The 27451-nt window shown below is 40.9% G+C and overlaps 1 protein-coding gene across 1 annotated transcript in view; it reads left to right on the top strand.

The window, feature by feature from the left end:
• Positions 1-27451, top strand: part of LOC142075313 (netrin receptor DCC-like) — a 566343-nt gene that overhangs the window by 317422 nt on the left and 221470 nt on the right. Inside the window, exon 6 of the mRNA XM_075136492.1 lies at positions 26954-27108. Within this exon, the coding sequence (XP_074992593.1) occupies positions 26954-27108 (155 nt within the window). The remainder of the gene's footprint in view (positions 1-26953; positions 27109-27451) is intronic.

The raw sequence follows: 27451 nt of genomic DNA on the forward strand, positions 1-27451 counted from the left end.
GGGCTTTAACGAATAATATCTTCAACTTTGACAAAAAGAGCAAACGTCTCTCTTGAATGAACTAGTAGAATAAATGCAACCCTGACATCTAATTATTGCTGGTGCATGAATAAAATCTTCTACACTTGCTATGTTTTAGGTGAAATAAGATTGCTTAGCATTCGTCCAGCAGCAGGAATGTGCTCCTGGAGTTTAAAATGAACCCAAATCAGTAGCTAACAATTACACCATTAGACTTTCCAAGCGTTGGTGAATCATCATGTTGGCTGGATGCTGATGTGTTGCTGATCAGTCACAAAATCAAATCCTAAACACCATTTTATCCCTCCCAGCCTGCTGCCATCGAGCTCCTTCCCTCTCCTTACGGTGGCTGAGCCTTGTTCTCTGTTGATACCAACCTACAAAGGTTTTTCCCAACTTCCTTCCAGTCAAAAAGGACTCCACGAAGAGGCAATAGAGCTTGGTGTTTAATGTACTTAATTTGGGTTTGAGCTTGTTTTGAGGGAACGCAAGGTGCAGCAGCTTAGGGTGCATGGAAGGGCAGCCCGGCCATGCTCGCTGCTCAGCATGGGGACCACACAGCACCGAGTGCTGCAGCTGCCCGTGGGACAAAACTGGTCACATGCCTTCTCCAGCAGCATCCAAATAAATAGCACGTGATAGCATCTCTGCAATCCTTCAAGTATGGACCATTTTCAAAATGGTGTAAAAAATGTCAGCCAGTTGCTTAAGGTGGAGGGTATTACCAGTCTTCTGGGTGAGCCGCAAGTCTTTTAAATACAGTCCCTCTTCACAGCGATGCAGTCACCTCTCGGCATTTTCAATCAGCTGAAGACATTAAACACGTGAAGTCTGAGCCCTCAGCTCCTGGATCATTTCTGTGGCCGTCCTTTGTGCTCCCTCGGTCTGGAATCTCCATATCTCCCTTGAAGCGGGTACCAGAACTAGGCACGCTGCTGTAGTAGCGGTCTCAAAGGCTACGTAGTCAGGCAAGATCAGACCCTTTCTTCTCCTTGATGTTCTTCTTTTTAAACATCCAAGGCTTACACTGGCTTTTTTAGCCACTGCAGGTGTACTAAGAGCTCACGTTGAGGCTGTTTGAGACCTCTGAACGTTAGTGCATCGCCTGAGGTCGCAGAGCGAGCAAGCTGCTGAAGTTGGGTGGGATATCAAGGCTCTGGGCAAGCCTTTGGTCAGATCATCAGACCACCCTGCTGTCTTTCAGAATACCCTTTTAAATGCATGCCAGTATATCATGTTGGTTTTCCTTGTCTTGTGCTTTTGTTTCCCTGTCTTAAAAACAAACGAAAAAAATCCTGTGTGGCTTTAAATTAATAACTGTGGTGAAACAGGATAAATACATTAGTAGGCTGGATTCCATATATTAAATGATGGTAAAAATGTCACTATTATGAACAAAATGTGCTAAAAAACATTTTGGAAAAACTTCCTGTGAAGGCTGAGATCACAGTATGAAAAATAACACAGTGTATTTGATGTAAATAGATTGGTGGATGGAAGGCATTTCAGTAATTCAATTTGATTATATAACATATAATCTGCGGGAAACCAATAACTTGCCACTTAAAGAACTACTCATTCCTTTGAAAAATCTTCAATAAACATTCTATTTAGAAACAACTCACATTTTATGTTCTACATTTTCTTCTTGTTTTTTTTTTTTTTTTTTTTCTTATTTTTTATACTTAACAAATCTGGGTGAAACCTGATGTTGTTTTCCACATTTATTTGCCCATGCTGCTTATCTCACACCTGAAGTTATAATTCTTGGTTCATGAAAATGTGATTGCTTTAAAAGCAATGGCTTCTGATAGCTTAATGATTTCTTCTTCTTGCAGTGGAATAAAATGCCACAGGTAGGAAATACCTTTTAGAAACAAAAATGGTTTTCAGATGGGTGCTGTTAATTAGGAGGATTGAGGGCGAGGCAGGGAGGGGGCACCTGGGCTGTGGGTGCAAGCGCTGTGCATGGCAGCTCTCCAGGAGGTGACGGGCTAGAGCACTCCTGCGAGCGGTGCCAGGCGCCTGTTCCCCCGGAGCCAACGGCCTGAGCTTCTCGGAAAGGTGTTTGCATATTGTAATTTAGAGGAGGGTGATGTTTTAATGCTAATTCAGGTGTGGATTCTTGTTGATCGGCTGGGTCCTGACACTGCCAAAACTGAGAAATAGGTGATAAATGTAGATGAAGGATTGGCCACTCCATCCCCTCCTGTGCGTGACCTGCCGTTGCCACCAGGGTGGATCTTCGGACAGAACCAAGTGCTTCCTCTGTTGTCCTCCACCTCCAGCAATGTACTCCTGATTGCTTGCCCTCCAGACCTCATGCTGCCTCAGTTGCCTGGCCACCATGTAGGTATGGTCTCCTCATGGCAACTTTTGCACCCTTTGATACTCTGCTGTAGGTTGTAGAGAGTGCTTAGGGTGTTACAGATAAATGCTGCATCTCAACCACACAGCAAGGCATGAGGCGAATGCTGCACCGATTGGAGTGTCTTTGGTTTGAAAGTAGCAGGAACAAAATTGGGCTCAGGCTCTGCAAATGTCTGTCTTGCTGCAAGCTTTGGGATGTATTGTCTGTGCGTGTCTTCCTTCTCAGAGGAGAATTTGTTTAGTAAGTACCACTGGAGTATTTTCAAGATATTTGCATGCAAACACTAATAAATAGAAAAATTTGTCTTCCTGTTTATCAGATGGGAAAACCAGAAGTGCAACGTGGCTTGGGACTTATTGCTGTTGTGATGCTGTGTCCTGTGGGAGGTAGAGGAGCTTAATCCGGAGCAGTCCAGCGCGGTTTCGTTGGCGTGAAGAGCCAGCAATTCGTGCCCGGTGGCTGCCTGGGGTCCCTGCTGGCGGTTGTAAAGGGAATTGAAAGGACGGTGTCACTCTGAAATTTCATCAGCATTTCTGGTTAACTGAGAAACACCTTTGGCTGATTTCTTTCCAAGCAGTGGGATTATCCAAGTTGTAGAAAAATTGGATGAAAGCCTGTTTCTGTTAAACATTTGATTGCCTGAATGGGGCATTTTTGGGGTAAAGGGTAGAGGTTAACCGCTTCTTCACTGTGAAAAGCAATCTGTTTACTGCTTGCAGTGTCTGTTTTTAGTAATTTCTGGCTTCACTAATAGCTTTCTGTGGATCCTAGAGTGGATTATAATATTTAGCCTAATGAAAAACTGTATGAGGTAAATCTGTCCAAAGAATTGCAAATTTCAGGTAACCAACTCTTAATTTTCTTCTGTTGTGTCCCAAATTACAGGCTTCGTCTTACTCTTAGAGGTATTATTTGCATAATGTGTTGTATTTTTTTCTTTGAAGTATGACTGGCCATCAAAATATTTGGACTATGGAATTTTTTTCTCTCTCTTTCCATTACGTTTAAAGTATGATAGACCAAATTATATTCTTACTGTTTTGGTTTAATTGTTTAATTGGCATTTAAATCAGAGGAGAATTCCATCTTGGATTTTACTTGCCAATTTTATCAGTGACCCTCCTCTCTCTATCAACATTTTAAAATTGTTTTCTGTTAACAACTTCTGTATTTCCAGTGTATAGGGGAGAATCGTCTCATTAAAACTTTGAGTGCTGCTCTGGTCTCTCAAAACTTTACCTGGGCAGGAAGCCTTACAAGAGATGACTGCTCTTGCAAAAATATTAATGACATTTTAATCACAGAAAGCTTTTTTTGTTTAGTTTTGCTTGTTTTCAATAATAAAAAACCCCCCAGCCTTTCTGCATTTGGTCCCAGCATCCACTTGTTAGAATTACTAAGCTTGAGCAAAGCACGTGGTTAGAAAGATGCTTAATTGTAGGTGTATTTGGGAGATATGTGTGTGCATTTATTTTTATATACGTATATAAAATACACACACAAGAGATCTTGAAGTGATTAAAATCTGAAGTTACTGCAGGAGAGTTAGGTGGATTTTCACCTCCTCGTTACGTGTCCATGGGACATGTGCCAGCATATTTAATTACGAAAAACTTCCAATAGAGTAGAACCTTGACTCATAGATGACAGTATGTTTGGATCAGCGTTGCTACCATTGGGTTTCTACCCCAGAGCTGTTAATTTTAGCTGTGCAGTACAGCTCCCGCTAACATGGATCCCTTCTTGTGGCTATAACTCAAACCCCACCTGTTTCTTTTTTGGGCTGTGCACTGTCCTTAAGGAAATACCAGTCCTGATCTTGTAGGTTCAGTTGTATGTAGGGGAGATCCCAACTGATTCATTAAGAGTTGCAGGATTCACTCCCATGTGTTTCGGTTTCTCTGGGATGTACTCTTTACTTTTGAGGGGAATTGTCAAAAGCACGAGCTAAAATTTACTTTTTCATTTTGAGTTCTGTAACCGATTTCTTATCCGACCTTAGGGAATTCATTTAGCATTTCTGTAAGGTTTTTTCCTCGCCTGTGTGTAATGTGGTTAATAATAGCTATCTCAGAGGAGCATAGTGAGATTTAATTTATTAGTTTTTTGTAAAGTACTTTGTGATTCTTAAATGGAGAAATGCCAGAAAAGCGCAAAGTATTAATATAATAAATTAATGTGCAAGCTCCTTTCAAATTAATAGCCAGATTGCGAGCCATATACTCACACTGAAGAGTGTCCTAATACTGTGCGAGTATCTCCGTTGAACAAGACAAGCTATGAAGGCAGGATACATGGGCAAAATTTAGAAGAAGAACGGAATAATATTGCTGAACTGGCCTTAGGAGTGCTAAGACTTTAAAAACAGAGTTGTTGTGAAGGCTGGTCAATATATAGCAGTAGGAAAAAAAAACCACCTACGACCCTTTTGAGATCAGGGCAATCATGTTTTTAATTATTCTAGTAACAGTCCTGCTTGTTTCAGGCATCTGGAATTATTTTCCCACACAGTGATGTCCTAACTGAGAGCTTCAGTTTTCCAGATACTGCTCTCCAGATCAGGAGCCCAGTAGACTTATTTTTAAGCATACACTCTGTTAGGTTGGGGCTGGAAAGAGTTAATTCTCCAATCTCATAGCTTTTTGGTCTGTGCTGTATTTAAGACCATCAGGGCATTGAAGTAGAAAATATTAGGGTTCTGCCTATTTTCTTGGACTGCAGGCATTAATAAGAATAATATTGTGCTTTGATTTTATAGCACTTTCACAACATGAATTTTGAAATCACTTTATAAAAAAAATAATCAATATGTACAAACTGAAGCAACAAATGCCCGATAAAATGGAGTTCAGAAGAGCAAAGCTATGGATTCCCCCGTAATTGCAACAAGCGTGTTGAAACACGCGTTGAAATGGGCAAGATTTAAACTGTAATTTGGATTCTGAACCTTTGGTTAAATTTATCAATGAGTTCTGCAGTGGGACTGTTGTGGCTGAACGCTGAGAAACCCTGAGGGCACAGCAAAAGGCGTCGTGTCCCGGGTGATGGATGGCAGGTTTGGGACTGCACATTAGCTACTGCAGGCTTGGACATCGGAGAGCAGCCCGCTTCCCCCAGCTCAGCTCAGGAGGAGCCGCACTAGCTGAGGTTCAGGCCTCCAATTTTAACTTCAGTGGTAAAGCATTTAAGTGCCTCTTGCAGGGTTACAGATCTGTTAGCAGCAGCAAACTGTGTAATACCTTTCCTAAAATAGGCAGGGGAAACGTGGAGAAGCTAATTAACCTGAGGCCGTGCGGGCTCCTCTTGCTTCGCGCGCTGTGTTCACGCTCCCAAATAAATGTGGGATTTCCGTGAGCAGCCACAGAGCCTGCTGCGAGGGGCTGCTGCCTTTGCCACAGATCCCAGCCGTGCGGTAGTTAAATGCTATGTCAGGGTTTTTAAGTCCGGCAGGTTGCAGCTTTTGTCTCCTTGCAGCTTACAAACCATTAGTGAATAAGTCGTGGTTCTCAGTGGTCCTCCAGCCACTGTAAATACCGTTTCTGTTTGATGAAAACAATGACTTCCAAAAGGTCGAACCCTAACCTTTTGCTTGCTAGCAGAAAGGTATGAATAGTTTCTTCCTTTCTTGTGTCTTGAAAATCTCAAAGACAACTGATTTGTGGGATTCGCAAGGTTCCCCAGTGCTTTTTTTGCCTATCCGTTGGAGATGACGTTGAATGGATCTGTAGTATTCATTTGAGGGAGCAAAGACATATTCAGCTGGACACCCCCTAAAAAAATCATCACAGTAATTGTGGTTATAAAAGGTCCTCAAGAATTAAGAGTATAGGTTGCTAAGCATGCCAAACACCTAAATACGTTCCCATGAGTATAAAAGGTGGATTCTTAAACTTAATCTGAATATTTTGCTTGCCAACAGATGTCAACTAGGAAAAAAAATTGCCTGCAAATTCCTGGCTGACGTTATATTTTGCAGTTGTCACAAACACTGAAAAGATGTTGAGTCTCTTCATTCACCTGAATGTTTGTTCCAGGTTTTCTGTCTTCAGTATAATGATTTTTACTTATGGAATAGTCTGAAAAATGTGACAGCAGTTCAATATCAAACTGTTTTCTATAGTTGTTAAAAATTTAGGGGTCTTTCCTCCCATTCTCCTCTACAAGAAAAGATTCCTATCCTATAACTCGCGCACTTCCTTTTTCTGCTGCAATTGCCGGCGCCTGGAGGACCATCCCTGTGGAAATGGGCATATTGTCCTTCCCTTAGGAGGCTGTAACTGGAGATGGAGATTTACTTCTTGACTTTCATGTTTAGTATCATTTGAGAAATTGGTGTGATGTACGTGAATGAAATCGTTTTGTAAAATTGTCATTCATGAAAGCAAATCTTCCAGAGTGGGTGGGGTGGCGTGTTGCCATCTGCTCGAGGATACACCAGATTAGGAACACCCTAAGTCAATGTGTTAAGCGGAGAGCTGGAAGGGGCGAGAGATTGCCTCAACATTGGCGTTGGGGGATATTTAAGACTCAGCGTTTCTTCTTCTGAAAAATAAACACATTTGGATGCTTGCACTCTGAAAATGCGCTTGCTTCTCTGACGAGATCTTCAAAGGCAGATTATATATTAAAGGTCGCGTATTCCCTCTGACTCAAGGGCTGCTGACCTGCTCGTGGTCAACCTGTGTGCCCGGCGGTTATTCCACACGCCCCAAGAAAAATTGCATTCTCTGGTGATTGCACTTGCAGGGTGAGGAGTAAGTTTAATGAGAGAGATGTTAGGGAAAATGTGCAAGTGATTATTAAAATATGAATTTTCCAGAAATACATAAGTATAAGCAGTATTCTCCTTAGCATTGTGTCTGTTCGTCGTTGCAGTCTACCAGTGTGGAAAGAAATTTCTTTCAAGCAGCATGCGTGCAGAATATTTGGTGTTCCTGTGGATGAGGATCAGATGGTAGATGTCCCTTAATGATTGCCTAAACCACATTTTCTTGGACAAATATTTGATCAAGTTGGTGTTTCTTTTTTTCTCTACCTTATTTCCTGAATCTATGCAAATACAATTAAAATCAAATAAGTATTAATATTTTACATAAAATTCCCTGGGTAAAAGGAAGGCAAAGGAGGCTTAAGGGCTTTCTCCATGTCTTTCTCCTCTTCTGTGTGAAGGAATAGCGAGAGTGAAGTATTTCCAGTATTTTTCCTGTTGAATTGAAAAGAAGTAGTCTGTGTAGTCTGATTAGGACAGCGCTCCCTGAAAGGCTTGGTTCAGCCGCTCTGCGTGGTTGCATGCCACCTGAATTTTCAGGGAGTGTTAAACTGGGTCCGAGTGGTTGGAAGCTGGGTGTCAAAGTACTGCTTAGGCTACAGAATTTCTTGGGTAGCATCAGCTATGATTCTGAATAATAATCTCCATGTACAAAAATGAAAGTTTTTTATTTATACATACTTATTGCTAACATTTTAATAACAAAACGAAACGGTGTAAGTTATAGTGACACAACATAACTTGTCTAGGACCAGTCAATATGAGAAATTAACATCTAGTAACCCGTTGGTTTCTCATTATATTCCTTTTTGGTAGACCAGAGCAAGGCGGTGGATGTTGTAAGTCTCAAACCCATTTACTAAGTTCCCCATGTAGCCGAGGGACTAAAATTTTGAGATTAGGTTCAGAGTTGTGATACTAAGTCACAGTAAGATTGGACATTGTGTATAAAACAGATTTAGCGTATTGGAAACTGTAAATAATAATTCTCCATGAAAAGATCATGAAAGTAAGCCATTTACTAGGGAATTTGTATGTATAAATTTAATATATATAGATAATTGCATATAGTCAATAAAATGGATGGAAAGACAAGTAATTAAACATTGGATTACATCAAATTTGGTCTAATGAGACAAAATTAGAGTCTTGCGTACATACAGAAGATTTTTGTGGCTTATCATGTTCTCCGCTCCAGTTTGGAACCTTCTTTGTCATCAATTTTAATTTTGTGTTTAATGAGAAATAATGCAACCACATTTAGAAGGTTTTAGGCTTCATGGTTATTGGGAAAATTACATGAAAACATACAGTGTAATATAGACAAATGTGAAATAAGTCTGGAGGCAATGAACCAAGCTACAGAGTACATGTGACTATAATAGGAAAATCCTCGAGGCCATCATTTTAGCTTTTTGATAGAGTAAAATGGCAAAGATGTTATTGAGATCCATCAGCAGAAGGGAATATAAATCATTAAAGTCACGGGAGAGTGGAGCTGATGCTTTTGATGCGCAGGGGCATCCAGCACAGCCCAGCCCGGGGCTGGGAGCCGCACGGTGCTGCTGGAGGCTTTGCTTATGCGAGAGCAACCTCCACGTTTGGAAGAGTTGCTGTGCTGATGTTCCTTTGGTGTGGGGTTTTATTATTATGATTGGGTTTTTATTATGGTTTGGGGTGTGTTTTTTCTGTTTTGGGGGTTTTTTAAAAGGGTTCCTAATTCCAGTACGGTAAGTCATTCAGAAAAATTAAAGTTAACATGTGCTAAAACAGAATACTTCAGATGCAGAACAGAGGGGATTGCTGGTGTCGTACAGTGGATTTTCATGGCTACCTACCAACAGTGAAATATTTCCCAAACTGTATTAAAGGTTCGAGAGAAATGCAGCCTGAGGTTTGGACATGAGCTCATATCTGCTTGTCTTCTAACCCGCCCTGTTCATTTTTCTCAACTGGATGTTGGGTGTTAGAGTTTTCCAGACGAACGGCGAATTCCCTCTGCTACCTGTAAAGCTTTATGTACAATGTCAGATGTTTTCCTTTTTCCTTCAGCTCTTGATTTTCAAGAAAAAAGCTTCTCGAGATTTTTTTTGCCAAGGTTTTTGGCCTTCAACATATTTTCTGTTACTCTGTACCTTCTTTTAAAAGGTTTCTGTTTCTTTTTAAAAAAAAAAAAAGAAAAAAGGAAAAAAAAAAAAGACGACTTAAAAAATGACAGGAAAAAAGAGAATTAACAGAGGGTTTATTTAATAAAGTAGCAAAAGGAATATAAACTTACATACAGGATTCTTTCAAACCTGGTTTTCGACTCTGCATTAGGGCCCTAGAAGGTATTTGTTAGCAAATGCTGGAGATCTTGTTTTGTTAACTTCAGACAGGAGAAAATGCAGGGGTCGTGTTTTGTGTCTCTGTCTGTGTACATGTGTTTAGTCCTGAGATAATATATAGTTTTCCCAGAAGCTCTGTCCACCTCTAGGAAAGTGAATAGTGATTTTCTTGGGTACTAAACACCTATTAAATGGCAGAGTACATCAGAGAAAACAATTAGCTATATGCTATTTCACAAAACCCTGTTGAAAATTCCCTCGTTCCAGGCACGATAACGTTATCTACCAGAGGAAACGGAGCCATGGCCTAAGTGGTGAGCTGAGTCATGCTTTCAGGAGTAGTATTAAAATAAGTTTATCTCGACTTCAAAGCTTTTGCTTCATTTTCAATACCTATTCAAGAAAAGTGATGCTGAGGGTGACTTTTCAGTAGAGGTTCATTTTCTTAGTAGGCAGAAAGTGAATACACAGGAGTGAAACCTTGGGTCTCTGCCAAGTACATACGCAATATTTCCCAATCATACACAAGTTCTGATAGAAGTAATTATTAAAGGGAAAAAATTGGAATACAAAAAGGAAAAATGCAAATAAACCCACAGTAGCCACTTAGTGGGTTTGCCCTGATGAGTCCCATCTGGATGCACAGCCGGAATTGTGCAATTTTTGTGTTAATTGTAGGAAATGGTCTTTCTCTTTTGACAATGCTTTGCTTTCATTGCGTGAATCTTTTTTTCTCTCTCTCTCTCCACACTGACCGTTGCCTGTCTTCATGATCTGGTTTCAGAAAGCCCGTCTTTAAACCAGGAGTTTTGGGTGAAAATTTGGTTGCCATTGAGGTTTCTGGCAGGTTTGCTCCTCCCCAGCAGAGGCAGTGGTTTTATGTTCTGTTTGCTCTGTGCGAGTGTCTCATTGCGATGGGATTCAGCATGGTGTTTCAGGGAGTAATTGGACTTCAGCAAGGCAGTTCGTATGGTAGGAGAGTTGCATACGTGTTCTGAATTAGCTGTATGAGTATGTTTTCCTACCTCAATAAATGAAACACGGAGTAAGAATCACATCACATTTCATAAATTGATAAATTGTGTTCTTTACATCTCCTGAAGTGCAGTCAATTTTGATTGATACACGTAATTCCTTAAAACTCAAGCTGTTTTTTACTAATATTTCCATCAGCTTTTTCAGCTTTTCTTTTTTTTCTTATCTACACTTTTAGAACTGTAATTTTCCTGAGAATTTCCATGTGCAAATCTTTAAAGTCTTTGTTGCGGAATAAGCCTTTTTATTTGTGTGCTACTCTGGTTTTCCCTTCAACAGCTAAATGTGTTAAGTGGTGATGGGAGGAGTGACAGCTGTCAGAGCAATTAGTACCACATCTCAGCAGCTGAGTACTTAAAGTAGATGAAAATTTTGTCTTGTGCATAAATTAAGGTATGAGCAATCGCATGGCAGATGGAGAAGGAACCCAGTACCTCCTTCCAGTCCTATTTTAAAGGTAGTCTTTTCCTGTGAAAATAATTAACAGTTTCTTCAAAAGGATGCTCTTTGGATGAAACTTGTTGCTTGGCAGAGAGCCTGGGTGTCCATCTCAGGTTCTGTACAAGCCCTCAAGGAAATCATCGTGCTTTGTGTGCGAAGGTGAATTTTACCCGCAGTCCATGAATTAGTGGGCTGTTTGAACAGAGGAGATGAAATATCTATTATTAAACAGGGGTCAAGAGCATTACTTAAAGTAGTAAACTCTAATCCTAGTAATACAATCAGAGCCTGCAGGTTTGGGATCATACTGGTAAAACCTCAGGGTTATAGATTATAGCTTTTATTTCTTCTGTAAACTGCTGAGAATACAAGAGCTGTAAAAATGGTATTGCAGTGTGCACCAATGCTTCTAAATATTGTATCTGAAGGAATGAGATATATACGTGGACAAGTTTAATTCCTCCTGCTGATATTCATTCAGGATTTCAAAGTTAATGCTGCCCTTTGTGGAAAAAAAGGTGCTGCAGGTATTTTAATCCTCACCAGTAATGTTGAGGGCTTCAGTTTTAATTTTTAATTAAAAAGAGACAGCACTCCCAGCAGTGCAGTGTCCCCACTAGCGTGATAGAGCATTGATTTAGTAATTCAGGGAAGAGTTGCTGATAGAGACTGAAATTCAGCAATGTGACCCTAATTCAGCAAAACACTCGCCTGGCTTTAATCAGACGAGTTACGTCGGCGGCATCAGTAGAAATGGGTTAGCACCGGCCTGGCAGAGGTGAAGAGGCTGCCCGTGGGTGTGTGGGGTGCTCGTGCTCATGCGCCTTTGCGCTTCATTGTACTTTTCTGTGGTGCAATGGATGACCTCCATGAAGATCCACCACCCGCTGGTGAACCAGCACCAGCTCTGAGGACAACTGGAGGTTGCAGGATGTCCAGCTCTGCTCGAGTTAACTTGAACGCCTCTTCTGGCACCTCACCTGTAGAAGCAGGCTCAGCTGCAAGCTGGTTTTACATGTGGAGACAAAGCTTAGCTTATCTGGTAAATACAAGGACTTCCCGTAGCTCCTTAGTGCGCTGAGAGCTTTTAGAGTCACAATAAAAGGCCAAGTTGCAAATGCGATAAGCTGTAATTAACTAATACTATTTCCTGATGCAATCATGTGCTGAAAATTGCAGAGATTATATTAGGAGAAAATAAGGGGTCAAAATAGCCAAGGACAGTGAGATAAAATTTGAAAACATTTTAGAGATGCTAGACTCTGATTACAGAGACATGAAAGCTGTGTGTCACAAGGTATTATTGTGTATATTGATATCTCTGTCCTACAGCGTATTGAGGTAGGTCACATAAGAGAACACTGATAACTTGGATAACTGTCAGGGAAATATTGGGCAGTAGTGATAATGAAATGAGCAGCTGTGTTTTTGAAGAGTCACTTTTGGTTTCACAGAAATAGTATCTAGAACATAAATAAGACGGTGAGCCGGGGGAAATACATACTTGTGTGTATATGTATACATGCATATATTTTAAGAGTGGTTTCATCTGCAAAAAATCATACACACTTGCACGCACATATATATACCTGAATTTAATTTGGCAAGAAGTAATCTATTGACCTTGCCGTAAAACCAAAGGGTTGTATTTAAATTTTATTGTTGTTTTAATGCTTTACTTATGCAGCAGGCTTGTATTCACCTGAGCTTTCTTTTGTGTTTTTTGAATATCTCATGCACCTATGCATTTTGACACCAGCTCATTTTGGGAGAGGAAATGTGGTTGGAAAATACACCAGTGCTTGGGCACTTCATGCCAAGTGCCGATCGTTAACTCACTATCCCGACGTTGTGGCATGGGCTGTAATTCTATAAAGTGCTCTCTCTATATATATTCTATAAAGGAAGGAAACAGGGCATCCCTGGAGGAACGCTTTGGTCCCCCGCCTCTGCCCTGTCCCAGGTGGTCGTAAATGCCGAGATCGGGGAGGAGTGGAATGGAGATGCTCACCCTTACTGCTCCCAGCATGAGCTCACCCCTGCGGAGGAGACGGAGCAGATTTAGGAAGCCCCTCTCTGGCCCCGCACTGCGGTGTCGATAGCTCACAAAAGGCAATCAGAGGATATATCCCTGCTTCTGCTGCTTTTTCTGAGGCACTTAGGAGAGCTCAGGCTGAAGTTCTTGATCCTGCACCCATCCAAGGCCAGTGAAGAGCTACTCCCTTCCCTAACGTAAAAATGTTAGCTCTGAAAGCTCTATGTGGACAGTAAAGCCCATAGGTACAGAATACACGCTTGATGCTTAAAAGGCTTCAAATTCACAAAACTAAAGAAAATTCAGAGGTCAATCAGTTAGAAGGAAAATGCAAATGATAATTAGAGACTTTAATAAAGTATGCCTCTTTCCAAAAAGCCACAGTTTCGCAGTGGGAGAGCAGGTTTCTTCTGCAGGCTGGAGAACACCTTGACCTGCGGGGCTAAGTGTTACTGAAGCGTCATTTAGAGGTACCGGAGCTGAGCCAGCTGCCGCGTCTGGCAGGGGCCGTGGGGCCGGTACATGGTTATGGGCTCAGCCTCCTGCCCACGCCGGGGCTCGCAGCAGGACTAATTGGCCTGGTCCCATGCCCCGTTTCAGGAGGTGAGTTATGGCCCGGCAGCTCCAGGATTTGGCACAGATCTGCGTTTTGCTGGGGCTGTACGTTTATATATGGTGGGATTTTCAGTAAAGCCGTGGATATGCTGCTATTCCGTGTGATCAGAGAAGGTGGATGATATATCCAGAGCATAGCGTGGCATCAAGGGAGCTTCAGTAAGAGTTAAACGGTAGATCAGGAAATTCTAAAAGAAGTACCTAAAATAGACATCTTCAAATGTCGAATTTCAAATTAACTTGTCTAAATATATTGTATTCAAGAACTTTAAAAGAACTGGTTGAAGAAGTGTCTAAGTTATAAATGTTCCTTTTTTAGTAATTCTTGAAATAGTGGGAAATGGTGGAAGACAGGAGGAGAGCTGCTTGTGTGCTGAGGTTGGAAAAGGCCAAGAGGATGCCTCGGCGGCTGTGGGCTCCACGTTGGATAAAGTATTTTTCTAATATTTTGACCCGTGACCTGAAAGAAAACAAAGCATCGACAAAGTTCACAGATAACACAAGCACAGATACGTAACTTTGCGAGAGCAGGAATAATGAAGAAAACACATCACTGATTGATCTAGAGTAATTAGGGGAGCTCGGTACAAGCAAATGCCGTGCATGTGGATGTGTACTCTGGATTAAAGAGGCCAGCTGTACAGACTGCAGGCTTTGCTGGAAAATACAGCCTGGGAAAGTCTTGAGGGTCACGGCTGTGAGCAGCTGAACATCACACCCAGCACAATGCAGCAGCCAAAACTGTTGATGTGATTTTTTGGGATTTATGAAAATGGGACCCTTGAGTAAGCCTAGCACCTCTGTACCTGGCACTGGGGAAAACCCTGCCAAAGAATTGCATCTGTAGTACAAGAATAAAATTAAAGAAGTGATAAAGGCATTCAGGGTGAACACTGGTTAAAGAATTGGAAAAGATACTTAAGATGAAAGAGCCCCTTTTTATTTATTTAATTTGTCAGGGAAGGTTACAGAGTGGTTTGATCATGGTCTGTAGCTATCTGTGCAAAGAACAAAAATATAATAATGGCGCCTTACAGTCTACCTGACAAAGATATGAAGAACATCTGCTGTTGAAAAAGGACAAGTATAGACTAGAAGTAAGATAATACTTTTTTTTCTTAAATGAGAATAATTAATCAGTAGAACAATGTACCAAGGGCAATGGTGTATTTTGTATCACTAGGAAAAAATGAATGAGTTTCCTAAAATATACACAGTAATTCAGAAAGTGATTAATTTGGGGAAGTCCTATTCTGATTTATATGTTAGGTCAGACTAGATCATCATAACGTACCCTCCTGATAAATCTGATCCACATGCTCTCATTTTCCCATTGGTAAAATGACAGTGAGGTGTCAATCTCCTTCACTTGGGTATTGCAAACCCATTAATATCTACAGGCGAAATGTGTCATAGCAATTAAACTATTATTACTTTTGCATCAAAGGTTAAGGCAGTTGGAAGAACTGAACTGCCTGTGACACTGGCTGACAGTAATTCAACTCGCTCGATCTATTCAAGCTACATTTGTGCGGTTTCTGGTATATTAACGTTGCGATTCAGAAGCGGCGCACTGAAGGACGTTGTGCAGACCCAAAATACACGTTCCTTTAGTCTGTTTAGTTTAGATCAGTTTTTAAAAATTAACGTGTCTTATCCTGGGGAAGAATTGAACGAAGCATGGTGTTTTCTAAAACCTAGCTCTTAGTTTTTGTTTATTCCCGCTTGTTCTGGTTGCTCTCTGAGCTGTGTCGGCGTGTCCTCCCTTGGCTTGGCGCTTGGCTGGTGCCAGCTCAGACGCGGTTTCCCCCAGACGTGGGATGCAGGGCTGGGCAGCGGGAGGCACGATGGCTTCGTCCTGCCCTTCTCCCTGCTTTGTCGAAGCAATTTTTTTCCTCCGTTTTGGTGGTTGCAGACAGGGAATCTGGGGAAAGAGGGTTGTAGCGAGGTCTGCGTGGCAATGCCTGCAGGACAGGCGGTTCTTCACCCCGCTTCATCTCGCCGAGCGATACAATAGCTGTTAGCTGCTTTAGTCCTGCCTTTCGGGTGAATTGATGGAAACCAGAGTTACGCTTTTGGTTCCTGGAGTAGGCGACTTCGCTGCTATCAAGAGAACAACTGTCTGATTTATATTTTGGTGAACAATGCATGTATACCTCAGTCACTTTTATTCTCAGTGACCTTGGATTACTTAAAAATCATTTGACGTTTTTGCTTGCTGATCGAATTAGAGCTTGTTGATTCCCTTCTCTTTGATCAAAATGCAACTGCCTCACCCAGAGCAGAAGGGGGTGGGGGCGAGTAATGGAGTGCTTGTAGCTGCACGGGCTGCTTGAGTCCCTTTCATCTGGCTGCCCTCCACTTCTCGTGCCGAGAACAAAGGTCATCCTGTGCCAGAGCAGCCCGTGGAGAGGGAGGTTCGCCCCAGCTGCACCGAAAGCATCCTCAGTCTTCTCCGTAATTCGTATTCTGCCTTTGCTCACATTTGTGTGCAGAGTTGGCAGGTAGGGCTGTTAACCAAATAAACCAAAATAAATCTGCCTAGCGTATGCTTTTAGATTTTAAACTAAATGGAGCTTTTAGATGCTTTCATTAAGACCTAGCGGTTGCTAGCTGTTAGTCTTAGCTTTACAAGGAAGATGAAATGACTTTTTATTTATTTTTTTAAAGGCTAGTATGGACAGACAGCTACAGATCCACTAACTGGCCTGACATCTAAAACGAGAGCTGGTGTTAGTCTGGTGTAGAGTGGAGCGGAGTATATTTTCACTTGACTTCTGAGCGTGATAACCTGGCAGTGACCACCACGGCTCCCGTCAGCTGTCGCCCTGCAGTTCCCGACCCTTCATTATGGGAGCTCACATGGTCAGTTTAAAAAGGGCTTGCTTCATTCAGCTGGCAGGGATGAGGAGCAGTTCCTCCTCAAAGGAGATGAGCACTGGAGTTAGGAGACAGGTAAATGAGGACTGGGAGAGCTCTGGCATTGCACCCTGCAGACTGCTGCTGTCTTACCTGGGGGCTGTGGTAGCTTGGAAGCCAGCAATTCCTCCTGAATATTTCTGGGTTTTTAAAATGCAATTGGAAGGTTTTTTTATTTCTTGGCAATGACTTCTTCAGTCTCTGTGTTCTACACAGCTTAGTTTGTAAAGCCTTTCATGCACGACTGAAATCTTTCTTTTCCAAGGTACTTGTTCTGAGCGTCTGTCCTCAGTTTGTGTTAATGATTTTGTTTGAATGGGATAATTTAAAAGTTGATGTACTAGCCTGAATAAATGACATGAGAATCCACCCGTTAACTTGCCAGGTACACCAAGGGCTCTGAAAGTATAGTAAGCATCATAACAGATGTTATGTTACGATGTGTAACAGTAACGTGTCCAATATTATATATACTGCTGTAATATATATTCTGTTTTATCTGTTTGCTCCTCAGTTTCTCATTTCCCTTTCTTTTAAGACAAAACGAAGATTGAGGTCATACAAATAAATAGCTCAAAAATAAGTACCTTTTCTGCACGCTTTCTCAATATTTGCCTCTTGCAGAGTGACAAACTGTTGCTGGTCTTTAGTGTGGACTTCCTTCCAGCCAGACACCTCCAGGCAGAATTTCAGTCTGCCGGGCAAACAACAGACAGGGTGGTGCAAGTGGATTAACATCTTGATGTGCATTTTGGGTTGTTCCAGAAACTGGCTTGCATGCTTTTGTAAAGGATATTGATATGTGATCAATTGGTGATTTTGTTTGCTTATAAGAGAAAGTGAGTAACAGAATGAAATTAAAGAAAGGAAAATACAGAGGGGCTGCCATACTTTTTTTCTTTTAAATATTTTTCTTCTTTTTTGCACTTCCAAGAGTGGAGGAGGCTCTCAAGGTAAAAGAGTGGTTTCCTTGTTCTTTTGAGGTGTGACAATGAGCCTGGGCAAGCTCAGATCCGTGTGCTGCCCATGTGTGGACCTGGCTGAGTCACTGAGTGAATCCAGTGAGCTACTTTCTGTACACCTTCAATTCTTGACAGTTTTATTTGGAAATTGTGCTACTGAATTAAAAATACCACATCAGCCAGGATAAGTTTCTGAAGGCACCTTCTGTGAGCAGAGGGTTGTACTTTTTGGTGTTGTTTTTCACCCTCCCCTCACGTGCTCTTTTTATCTCACTGGAGTCTCGTTTCCACAGCCTGTTGTTATGGGCTTTGCAGCCCTTGGATATCATGGAAAAAGTAAGGAAACGCTGAAGAAGTGGAGGTTAATGGCAGGGGAGCTGTCGTGGTGCTTGTCCCCGGCTGCACCACCACGTTCCCTCTGGCCCTGCTCCTTCCTTACAGGGAAAGTGTCCCTCTGCACCTTTTCCATTGCAAAATGGAAAAGGAACGAAATGGTGAATAACAGCAACAAAAAAGCCTTTATTGGAGATCAGGACTGCTACAGAGAGGGTAATAAACTCATACAGTGTTCCCCTCGCTTCTACTTATTTTTATCTGTTTTCAGCCTCTCCAGTTTTCTTTTTGATGAGGTTAGAGCAGTTGCTTTTAACCTTAATGAGGAGTGCTGCGGGAGGAGGAGAGCTGTACGGCGCGGGGTGGTGCTGGCTCATTAACTGACCTGCTCGCAAACGAGAGCTGGTCCCCACTGCCCAACGTGGGGCTTGCGCAGAGACCGGGCTCCTGCCCCAGTGTCGGCAGCCTCCGGCTGGTGTGACTTCACTGGGTGCAATCACAGCGAAGATGTGGAGATCCTGAAAATGATTTTCAGAGGGGAAAGTCTAAAAGTAAACCTGGGAAATCCGTACTGCGAAGAGGCGGCTTTCTCTTCCAGCTAGAGAGGGGCGGGAGTCTTAGATATACAGAAATCTCACAGGGACATCTATTAATTACATTGGCTTTTAATTATCTGTCACTGATACGTTACATGACCTTGAGCAAGTCATTTACTCTATATGTGTGTGTATCTATCTGTAAAACGCTTGTGAATTATTTAATGTCTACAAATTGCTTTGAGATCCCCCAATGAAATGCATTATAGTTGCAATTATCAAGTCTGATAGCATGGTGCATGCTGGTGTCAGCCCGAATCTCAGCAAAGAACTCCGAAAAAGATCCTTTGCCGGTCCTTAACGTACCGTGGGGGACAGGAGAGAGATCGTGCAGCATCCAGGGTCAACAGTTATTTTTCTGCCTAACCACAAATACTGCCTCTTGCACAGATGCATAGGAGGAAAGGTTGTGGAATATTTTTGGGTTTTCTTGGGTTTTCTTGATGAGGTGAAGGTCGGTGCCTATAAGTACTTATCTTGACTTAACTCAGAGCATCTTGATGTTTTTATGAAGGGAAAGAAAGAAAAAACACCGAGTATGCCTTCTGAGACCTTGGGAACTCTTTGTGGCCCTGCATTATGTTTGAGAGTTTTATATTCCCATTAACTTAATACCCATTTAGGCTATCCTTAGGCACACAGCCAAAATACTCTTTTTTTTTTTTTTTAAAAAAAAAAAAAAGATAATTCAGCTCTGTCTGCAACTTTCTTGCAACCTAATTTTCTCTTTCATGTTATTTCCTCAAAATTTAGCTAATTGGCAGTATCATATTAGCCTTCAGAAAGCCTGTTCTGTGATGCATGTGTTCCTATTATACAGGGGTTGACAGAAATAACGTTAATGCATCTAAAGATAAAGTTTGACCCAATACACAATTATGAAATGCTCATTTGTTCCCAGGGCGGATGGTGTGCGGTCAATAACTGTTCTCTGTACTATAAGTCATAAAGGCAACCATAAAATAAAATCTTTAGGTAGTTATAAATTGACAGATATCGGTGACCTTAGTTTTCTCTTCCCAGGCTGTCCATTATCGGTGCATTACGTAAAAGGAACATTTATTAGCATCCTGCTTCTGTGGTCTCCAGCCAGGCAAAACCCATTCAGGAGCTGGACCGACATTTTTACCTGTTACAAGGGACAGGGATGCTTTATTTCATTTTTATGTTGTTTTTAACTTGGTGGTCATACATGAAACTGTTCTAATGGGGAAAAATCCTCTCTCCATGCCTGACTTCTCTACTGGTGGAAGGGAAGTCCTTGTATTTCACAAGTCCTCCAGAATATTGTTGTTAAAATAATATTTTAGTATTATGGTCCATTTGAAAGACTTATGTTCCCGATTTCTTTATAAACTCAGAAATTTACAGACACTTACATTAATCCTGAAATATTCTACGCTGTGTTAGAATATGGTGGTCTACAAGGTGGCTAGGTTTTATTCAATATTGCTCATAGAAACGATACAGAGCATACTCTGTGGAAACTGGTAGATGAGTGTGTGTATGCATTCCCTACCCAGACCTTGAAACCTGCCCTCCATTGATCTGGTTTCAATACTTTTTAACTCTGTAGGCTGCTTCTGTGAGGATGAACATGTATAGCTGCTGCATCTGCTCCTCAATGCTGACGCTGCAGTAGCCCAGCAGCAGCCAGATGGAGCTCCCAGTGATGCTGAACTTACTAGGGCCTGGCTACCAGGAGGGCAATAAAGTGAGAGTCGTTACTAGCCACCTGACCACGCAAGATTCCCCCTCCAAAAAGCCCCAAGAGGGTTTTTTTTATTATGAGACACGTTATGCCCTTGGCAAGTTTTTAAAACTCATTTTTAGGAAAAAGGCAAATGACACAAAGCCGCAACATCTACGAGGAAGTAATACTTCGCGATGGGAAGATTCCTGATTTATGAATGAAATCGTTGTTGATGTGAATTATCAAGAAAGTCCTGTTTTCTTAACAGCCTCTTTATACTTGCTTATCGTTGAGGCACGGTCCTGCAGCGAGCCTGTCCTTCACTGCTCTGACCCCGTCTGAACACTCTGCAAGTCCCCTTAGCCCTGTTGAGTTTTCATGGGATAGCTGCGATTTGAACCAACACAGAGACAATAACGAGTTTTCCTGACATATACACAGTGTCGCCTTTTCCTCTGCACTGGGGTGAGGGGCTGGCTCCTACAAATCCCTGAGAAAGTACCTATTTATGTAGGTAAGATCAAGACTTTTAGCAATTCGAGCATAGCACAGGTCATCGCAGCGCTTCAGAAGGATTTCTACCTTTGGAAGCAGAAGTGGGAGCAATGTTAAGCTTTGCTTTTCACTGTATTTTCTGGATGTAACGATGAAGAATCTTCATAATTGTTTATAAAACTGAAATTGTATTTTTCCTTAATCAGTGCACTCATTAATAGAAGTACATTTAGTAATGTGGTCAATGAAAAGAAAATCTCTTAATTTGATTGTTTTTCATCTATATAGTGCTAGAGTGGAAAGACTAGCCGCTTTTCAGTTGGCTAAAACTTGCCGTAGAAATGCAAAGTAGGAAACAAGTGATGATGATGATGATGATGTTTTTCTGTCCTCTCCCCTCTGGTGGATTTTCTGCTGTCGTAGCCTTTTCGCCCCAGTCTCTGCTCAGCTCAGTATTTTACTGTACGGATGCGTTTGAAACCGTGTGCAACTTTGGAAGTTTAAAGGCTGCTCCAAATTATGCTGAGGGACAAGGATATATTTTGGTTAGGTGTGGAACTGGAGATTCAGCCTGACTAAAATACATTTCTAATACATTCAGTACAAAGTGGGATGCGTGTCTCTGGTGAGAACGCTTTGACTACAAAAGCCCTGCTCTAGCTGCGGGAGTTGTCTCCACATCTTCTCCTCTTTCATGCCCCTGTGATTGCAGTGATGTATCGTTTGAATTTTCGGTGGCTCGGTTCCTTTTCTCTTGGGAACCATGAACTTCTGCTGTTCTGCAGTAATGGTATAAGCTGACCTTCATGTTGAGAACTAAAGCAGCATGAAAATAATCTAAATCATTAAATAAGACAAGTAATACCTTTATTTAGGTGAAGAATGAAGTTTTACATAGAATAACAGCTTCATTTTTCTTTTATTTCTTCAAGGCTGGTCTGAGGGGAAATACATTGAGATGGTATTGTCTTTCTGCCTGTCAGACATGGAGTTTAGAGTAAGACAAGGATACAGACCTGTGGTAAGAGACAGAAAGAGAGTAATTTTAATCTACTATTTTTTTGAAGACAAATTAGCGGAGTTTTAGTTTTTTATGCCTCATACTCTTTCCAAAGAGTCGTGCATTGTAACACCATGTATAGTTTTTTCTTTAACTTCTTGCAATAATAACACGGGTCCTGAATTACCATATTGTAACAGGGAAGAGTAGTAAATACATATATATACACATATATAAAAAAAACCATTCACATAAAAATCCCATTCTCCTGCCATTTTTAGATCCGGAGGAACTCCATTGGCTTTGAGTTACATTGTGCTGACTCCCCTTAAGGCAGGCACAACCTGGCACATTCACTTGATGTAACTTTATTTTAAATTCACCGTTTGCGCAAGTTAGCAGTGAAAAGTACAAGGGATTTTTTTAAAAAGGATTTGATTCTATGAGATGACAAAGCCACCCTTTAAGTACACGCAATTGAAAGTCTTCCAGTTCAGAAGGCTGACAGGGCTGGGCACCTGCTGACAGCAGTTATCTTTCTTGGGTCAGTAGAAACACATTCCTTATTCAAACACGCAAAGAGAAGACACTGTGCATTAGGAAATGCTGACATTTCTCGGAGTTAAAATTGTCTCCTCTTGTCACAAGATCAGCTGTCATCTCGCAAAAGGTATTTCTAGAAATAGGGAGGTCATCCCAACACACAGCTCTCTAAACTAGCTGTTTCTGCTGGCAAGTGTTCCATTAGTCCCCGAGTCTCTGCTACAGGCTCATTACAACCAATCTTTGACATTTTTGGTAATGAATGCAGCCTGCTGTGGTCCTTAAAGGACCACTTGTTGGAAGCCGGTGTTTGAGACCCGAGGACCCGAGACCCAGACCCACACCTGCTTTCCGCAGCATCGCAGAATTCCCCCGCAGCCTTTCGAGGAGTTATTTAGAAGACCACGCAGAATGACAGCCTGCTTCAGTACTGGCCTGCAAACAGGACAGACTTCAGAGCACGTTCTTCATCTGAGGGACCTTCAGGCAAGTGAAGGTCGAGACTGTAGCGTGATCGTTACAGGAGCATACACATTAAATTTAATTTTCAAATTTGCTTTTTTCTCGCACTGCGGAAAACGAAGCACTCCTCCTCTCCCAGAGGTGGCGGGGATCTGCTGGCATACGGATAACTTTCTGCATTTCGAATCTCAGCCTGCGATACCCCGTACTGATGTGCTGTCTGCTGGGGGACAACCTCGGTAGCTGAGCACCCACCAAGTGCATTTACTGTAGTACGGAGAACTTTAAACTTTTGGGTATGCTTTTATACAAAACTACTGAGCTGCAAAATGGCTCCTATCTTGTATTTCATTTAAGTTACACCATTCACACGAGTAAAAATCCTCCTGAGTCAATAGGGTTGCACACTGGGGTCTGTTCTAATCCTTTATCCAAAGACGTTTAGTGAGGACTTTGATACGACTTGCTGATATGAATTCTGTTAAACCCAAAATCTTGTGGACATCTTCTTTTATAGATCTCCATTAACCTTTTGGGGTTTTTTTTTTCCCTCCCTTGTCTGGCAGTATCTAGCATAAAATATCCTTAGTCTGCAACTGGGGCATTTTGATAGGGCTGGGTTGACACAAAATAATGAAAATGAGTGTTTAGAAAGGTGTTTTCATCCTGATATGGAATAAGTGTAACCTTCTGAGATGTTATTTTAAATTATTTTTGTCTGAAGATAGAATTTTAAGGCTTTCACCCAGAGCTAGGGCAAAGTACAATATAAGCATCCTACAGTGCAAGGCTGTTCTGGAAAAATCTCACTAAACTCCCACTTTCCAACAATTCACAGACATTTTCTGAAAAAAAAAAATTTCTGTGAAACATTGTAAGTTTTCTGGGAAAAAAGTCTGCAGTTTGTTCAAGCCTTTTAATATTGCCACAATATAATTAGAAGGAACATGAAAACAGCATGTGTTTTTATTTCCTTTGCAACCCTCCTCACCAGCCTTTTTCACATATGCATGCCTTTAAAATATTCAGTACTGAGAAAAAACATACAGAGAGCAAATATGGCAGTGCTTGACATTTATTGATATATAAAATATTTATAGAATGTATATTTATAGTGCTTGACATTTTTTATATATATATATATATATGCATACATATTTCCCATCTAAATGTGTTACATCTGTCTGCTTTAGGGTTGTCCTTAGTTGTGGTGTTTTACCTGTGTTTAATACTGCATAATTTCCACCAAAATAATTATGCAAATTACTCGCTTTAATGGTGTCCTTAGGAAAAATACAGGGCACACCTGTATTTCCCAGTGCAGGAAAGGTGTTGGCGGGTGTGTTATAATTGTTAAATACATCCATTTTGTATGAAACTCAACACCTAGATATGCATATACTGAACATAGATCATAAAAAAAAAAAAAAAAAAAAAAAAGAAAGAAAGCATCAAGCTTTCTAGCAGTCCAGAAAAATGCCAGCAATTACAAAAAAGGGAGAGAAATAGGAGAAGAGGAGCAACAGTTCTGGTGGAGGGAATGAAAAGCTGCAGGCAAGCGGGGTCAGGGTCTTGGAGCGTGTGTCGTAAAGAAAAACTGGCAGGAATCTATGAATTACAAGTCTATAAATTAATTGCAGGCTTCTGGTGGCATCGCAATAAACCACACTAATGAAGATTGAGTAGTTTATGATTCTGTCAGAGCTCTGAAAAATTGTATGGTTTATAAACTGCATAGATACTGGTGTTTTATGTGAGTTTGTTGAATAAATTATACTAGGACTTTAGTGTAAAAAAAAAAAAAAAAAGCGTTAAAAATTAACATATGAATGTGATTCCATCTTAAATCTTTTTTCTTCAGCTTTTTCTTACCCAAACAGTTTCTTTTTCCTTGAGCCGTCCTATTCAACGCTGATTCTTCATCGCTCTGCCACTAAATTGTCTCTTCTTGTATATCCCTTGTGTAAGTGATACTATTTTTTTTTAAAAACCTCGTGATCAGCATCCTAACTACCAGTGTTCCCTTATGAGTGATGTTTTATTTGAAAAATCATCTACCACATTTCCTGCATTGTGGCTGTGTGGTCTGGAGACCCTGATTTAATGTCTGCATGGCCGCAGAGCAAGGAGAGCCCAGCCTGGAGCGTTTCTGAGCCAAACAAACGCATCCGTCTGAGCCTTTTTGATAGGAAATTAGGCAGCTAAGTTAATCAGGACACCTCATCAGTTTTAATTTGCATGCATTGGGTTTGATCCGAACTGGATCGGGAGCTTCCAGGTATCCTAAATTATTAAATATATGGTAAATGAGACCAATCTGAAAGAGGAATAGAGAAGATGGGGCGTGGGAGCAGTGCTGGAGCGCCCAGGGCAGATGCTTATTTAAGTGTAGGTAACTTAGCTCAAAAGCAGAAACAATTGCTAAAATCAAGAAAACGCTGACATAAAAACTTTGCAGTCTTACTTTGATCTGCTTGGTTTTATGCGTTATATGCAGCTTTTAAATAAAATAATCTCATTTTCTCAAAAGTATTTCTATCTCATTGTGCACACAAGTTTGGAGAGCACTCAGGATTAATTGGGAGCGTATGATTGAAGAAGTGATGATGTCTGGGGCTCTGCCTTCATTTATTGCCAAAGCTGGAAACTCTATTGTCAATAAGGCAAAAAAAAAGAGTTTTGTAGTTAAGGTGATGAAATGCAAACCCTGAAAACCACAATTTTATCTGTACATCTGCCGTAGTATTCTTATGGGACATGGGTTTCGTTGCACCATGCGTTCATATGTTGCAACCGTTTTCCTCGTTTTCTGCCTCCCCATGTGACTTTTTGGTCTGATGCGCAAAAACCCCACGTTAGTATCTTGAGTACTGTATAACAGAGACTGCTCTAAATCGTACCTAACTGGACGAAAAATGAGGGGGGTGCTTTTGCCCTTTCACTGGTAGCTTGGCTAGTAGCACCTCTTAGTGTCCAACTCCTACGAGTTTAAAAATGTTTGTGGATCGTATTGTAGAAATAGGAACCAGAGAAAAAACCCCACTGAGAAATGAATCATTTTGTTTGCAGAGAAAAGTTTGAAAACTAGAAAGCATGAAGCCAGGTAGTCAACAGGAAGCTTGAAATTAAATCCCGAATTGCTCTTGTCCTCCCGGAATGCCGAGGGAGGCTGCGAAGAAACAGAATTTGATCGTGTAATTGAGGAGTGCGCTGTAATCCCTGCAAGCCTGGGGCCTGAGCTAGGGAGCCGAGGGCAGCCTCGATTCAAACATTTCTTAGCTTCTGTGCAATTTATTTTATAATCTTCACCTTCTTTTAGTTTAGAGAGTTTGTTGATATTATGGCTTTATAAATATTATAATCAGATATCGGGAATGATGGCTTAAGAAATAGACTTGGATTTTCTGTCTGAAATGATAAGTCATGGAAGGTACTTAAAAATTAATCTATTCTGGCTTCCTGGCAACTATGGATATTCAAAACAGAGACCATGATTCCCCTGCAAAAACTGACAAAATGTACGTAGGCTGCTGAGTTCTTGCGTGTGTTTTTCACTACGATGCGGGGGGGGGCTCATTAGAAATGTGATGTTATTAAGAGTTTTCCTCAAATTGCTAATTTCTATCATCCTTGTATTGCAATAATGATGAAATTAAATTAAATTAGCATATCATATAGCATACTGAAAAACTGTGAATACGTTATAGTAATACAAGGCAACAGATAATTGCTGGCTTAATAAGAATTCATTTTCAGTAAAGATAACTCAACCTTTTTCTTCTTCCAATCACTAGGGACAGATTTCCTGGTTATTGATTATCTCCTCATCTTCTATAAACCCAGTCAGAAGTCCTTCTTGGTTATATGAAAATGTCTCTACTCTAAATACTTCTAATTCTGTGTCATTTGTCAGCGGACTTGTCTCGTACCTGCATGTGCCTGTCCGTATGTTGACGTGTAGGACCTTGTTACATATGCAGTTGGCATCTGATCCTTTGAAATGAGTGAGATTTTATTACCCCCATACTCGCTTAGTGAGAATGATGTATATATTTTGTTATACATAAGTCTTACATGTCTTCTAAATTGAGGTTTTAATTCTTTCTTTTGGCAAAAAAAAAAGTTAACATCAACTGTTTAAGTGTATGTTCTAGAATAAATGTTTTCCCTAGTATTTCATTTTTAATAGGCTCAGGGTTAAAGAGAATAATTTGAATTACAGATACGTTTCCTATTTATGTCTAATATTCTTCAGGCTTATTGAAATTATTTACTTGCTAAGCCTTAGTTTATATCCATTCATTGCCACTTTCATTTTTTCCCCATTTTTTTTGCAGTTCCACCCTGGTTTTTAATTCGCCCTTCAAATCTTTATGCCTACGAGCGTATGGATATTGAGTTTGAATGTGCCGTCTCTGGTAAGCCTGTTCCTACGGTGGAGTGGATCAAGAATGGAGAAGTGGTCATTCCCAGCGACTATTTTCAGATAGTGGTAATTAACTGGCTTTTACTTATTAGAAATTTTTTTTTTTACTAAGTTGTGAAATGTATTCTGATATTTGATCCAATTGTTGCCTTCATAAACATAATGGTTTTCCCAAAGAAAACAAAATTTCTGCTGCCTCCTAATACAAATAAGGCACATTGCATTGAGATGTGTTATGTCAAGTACGTGGACGTTGTCTCCCGGTTTTAGTTAGAGCTGGACCTGGTCTTTTCGTGGAGAAGTAACAGTGTCAGGTCATACTCTGAGTTGCTATTAATAATGTCGTTTACCACATGTTAGTGATTTCCCTTACTCGCCATTGTCCTTGGCGAACAAAAGTAATAGATCT

This window comes from Calonectris borealis, chromosome Z (genome assembly GCF_964195595.1).
Source record: "Calonectris borealis chromosome Z, bCalBor7.hap1.2, whole genome shotgun sequence".
NCBI lineage: Eukaryota > Metazoa > Chordata > Aves > Procellariiformes > Procellariidae > Calonectris > Calonectris borealis.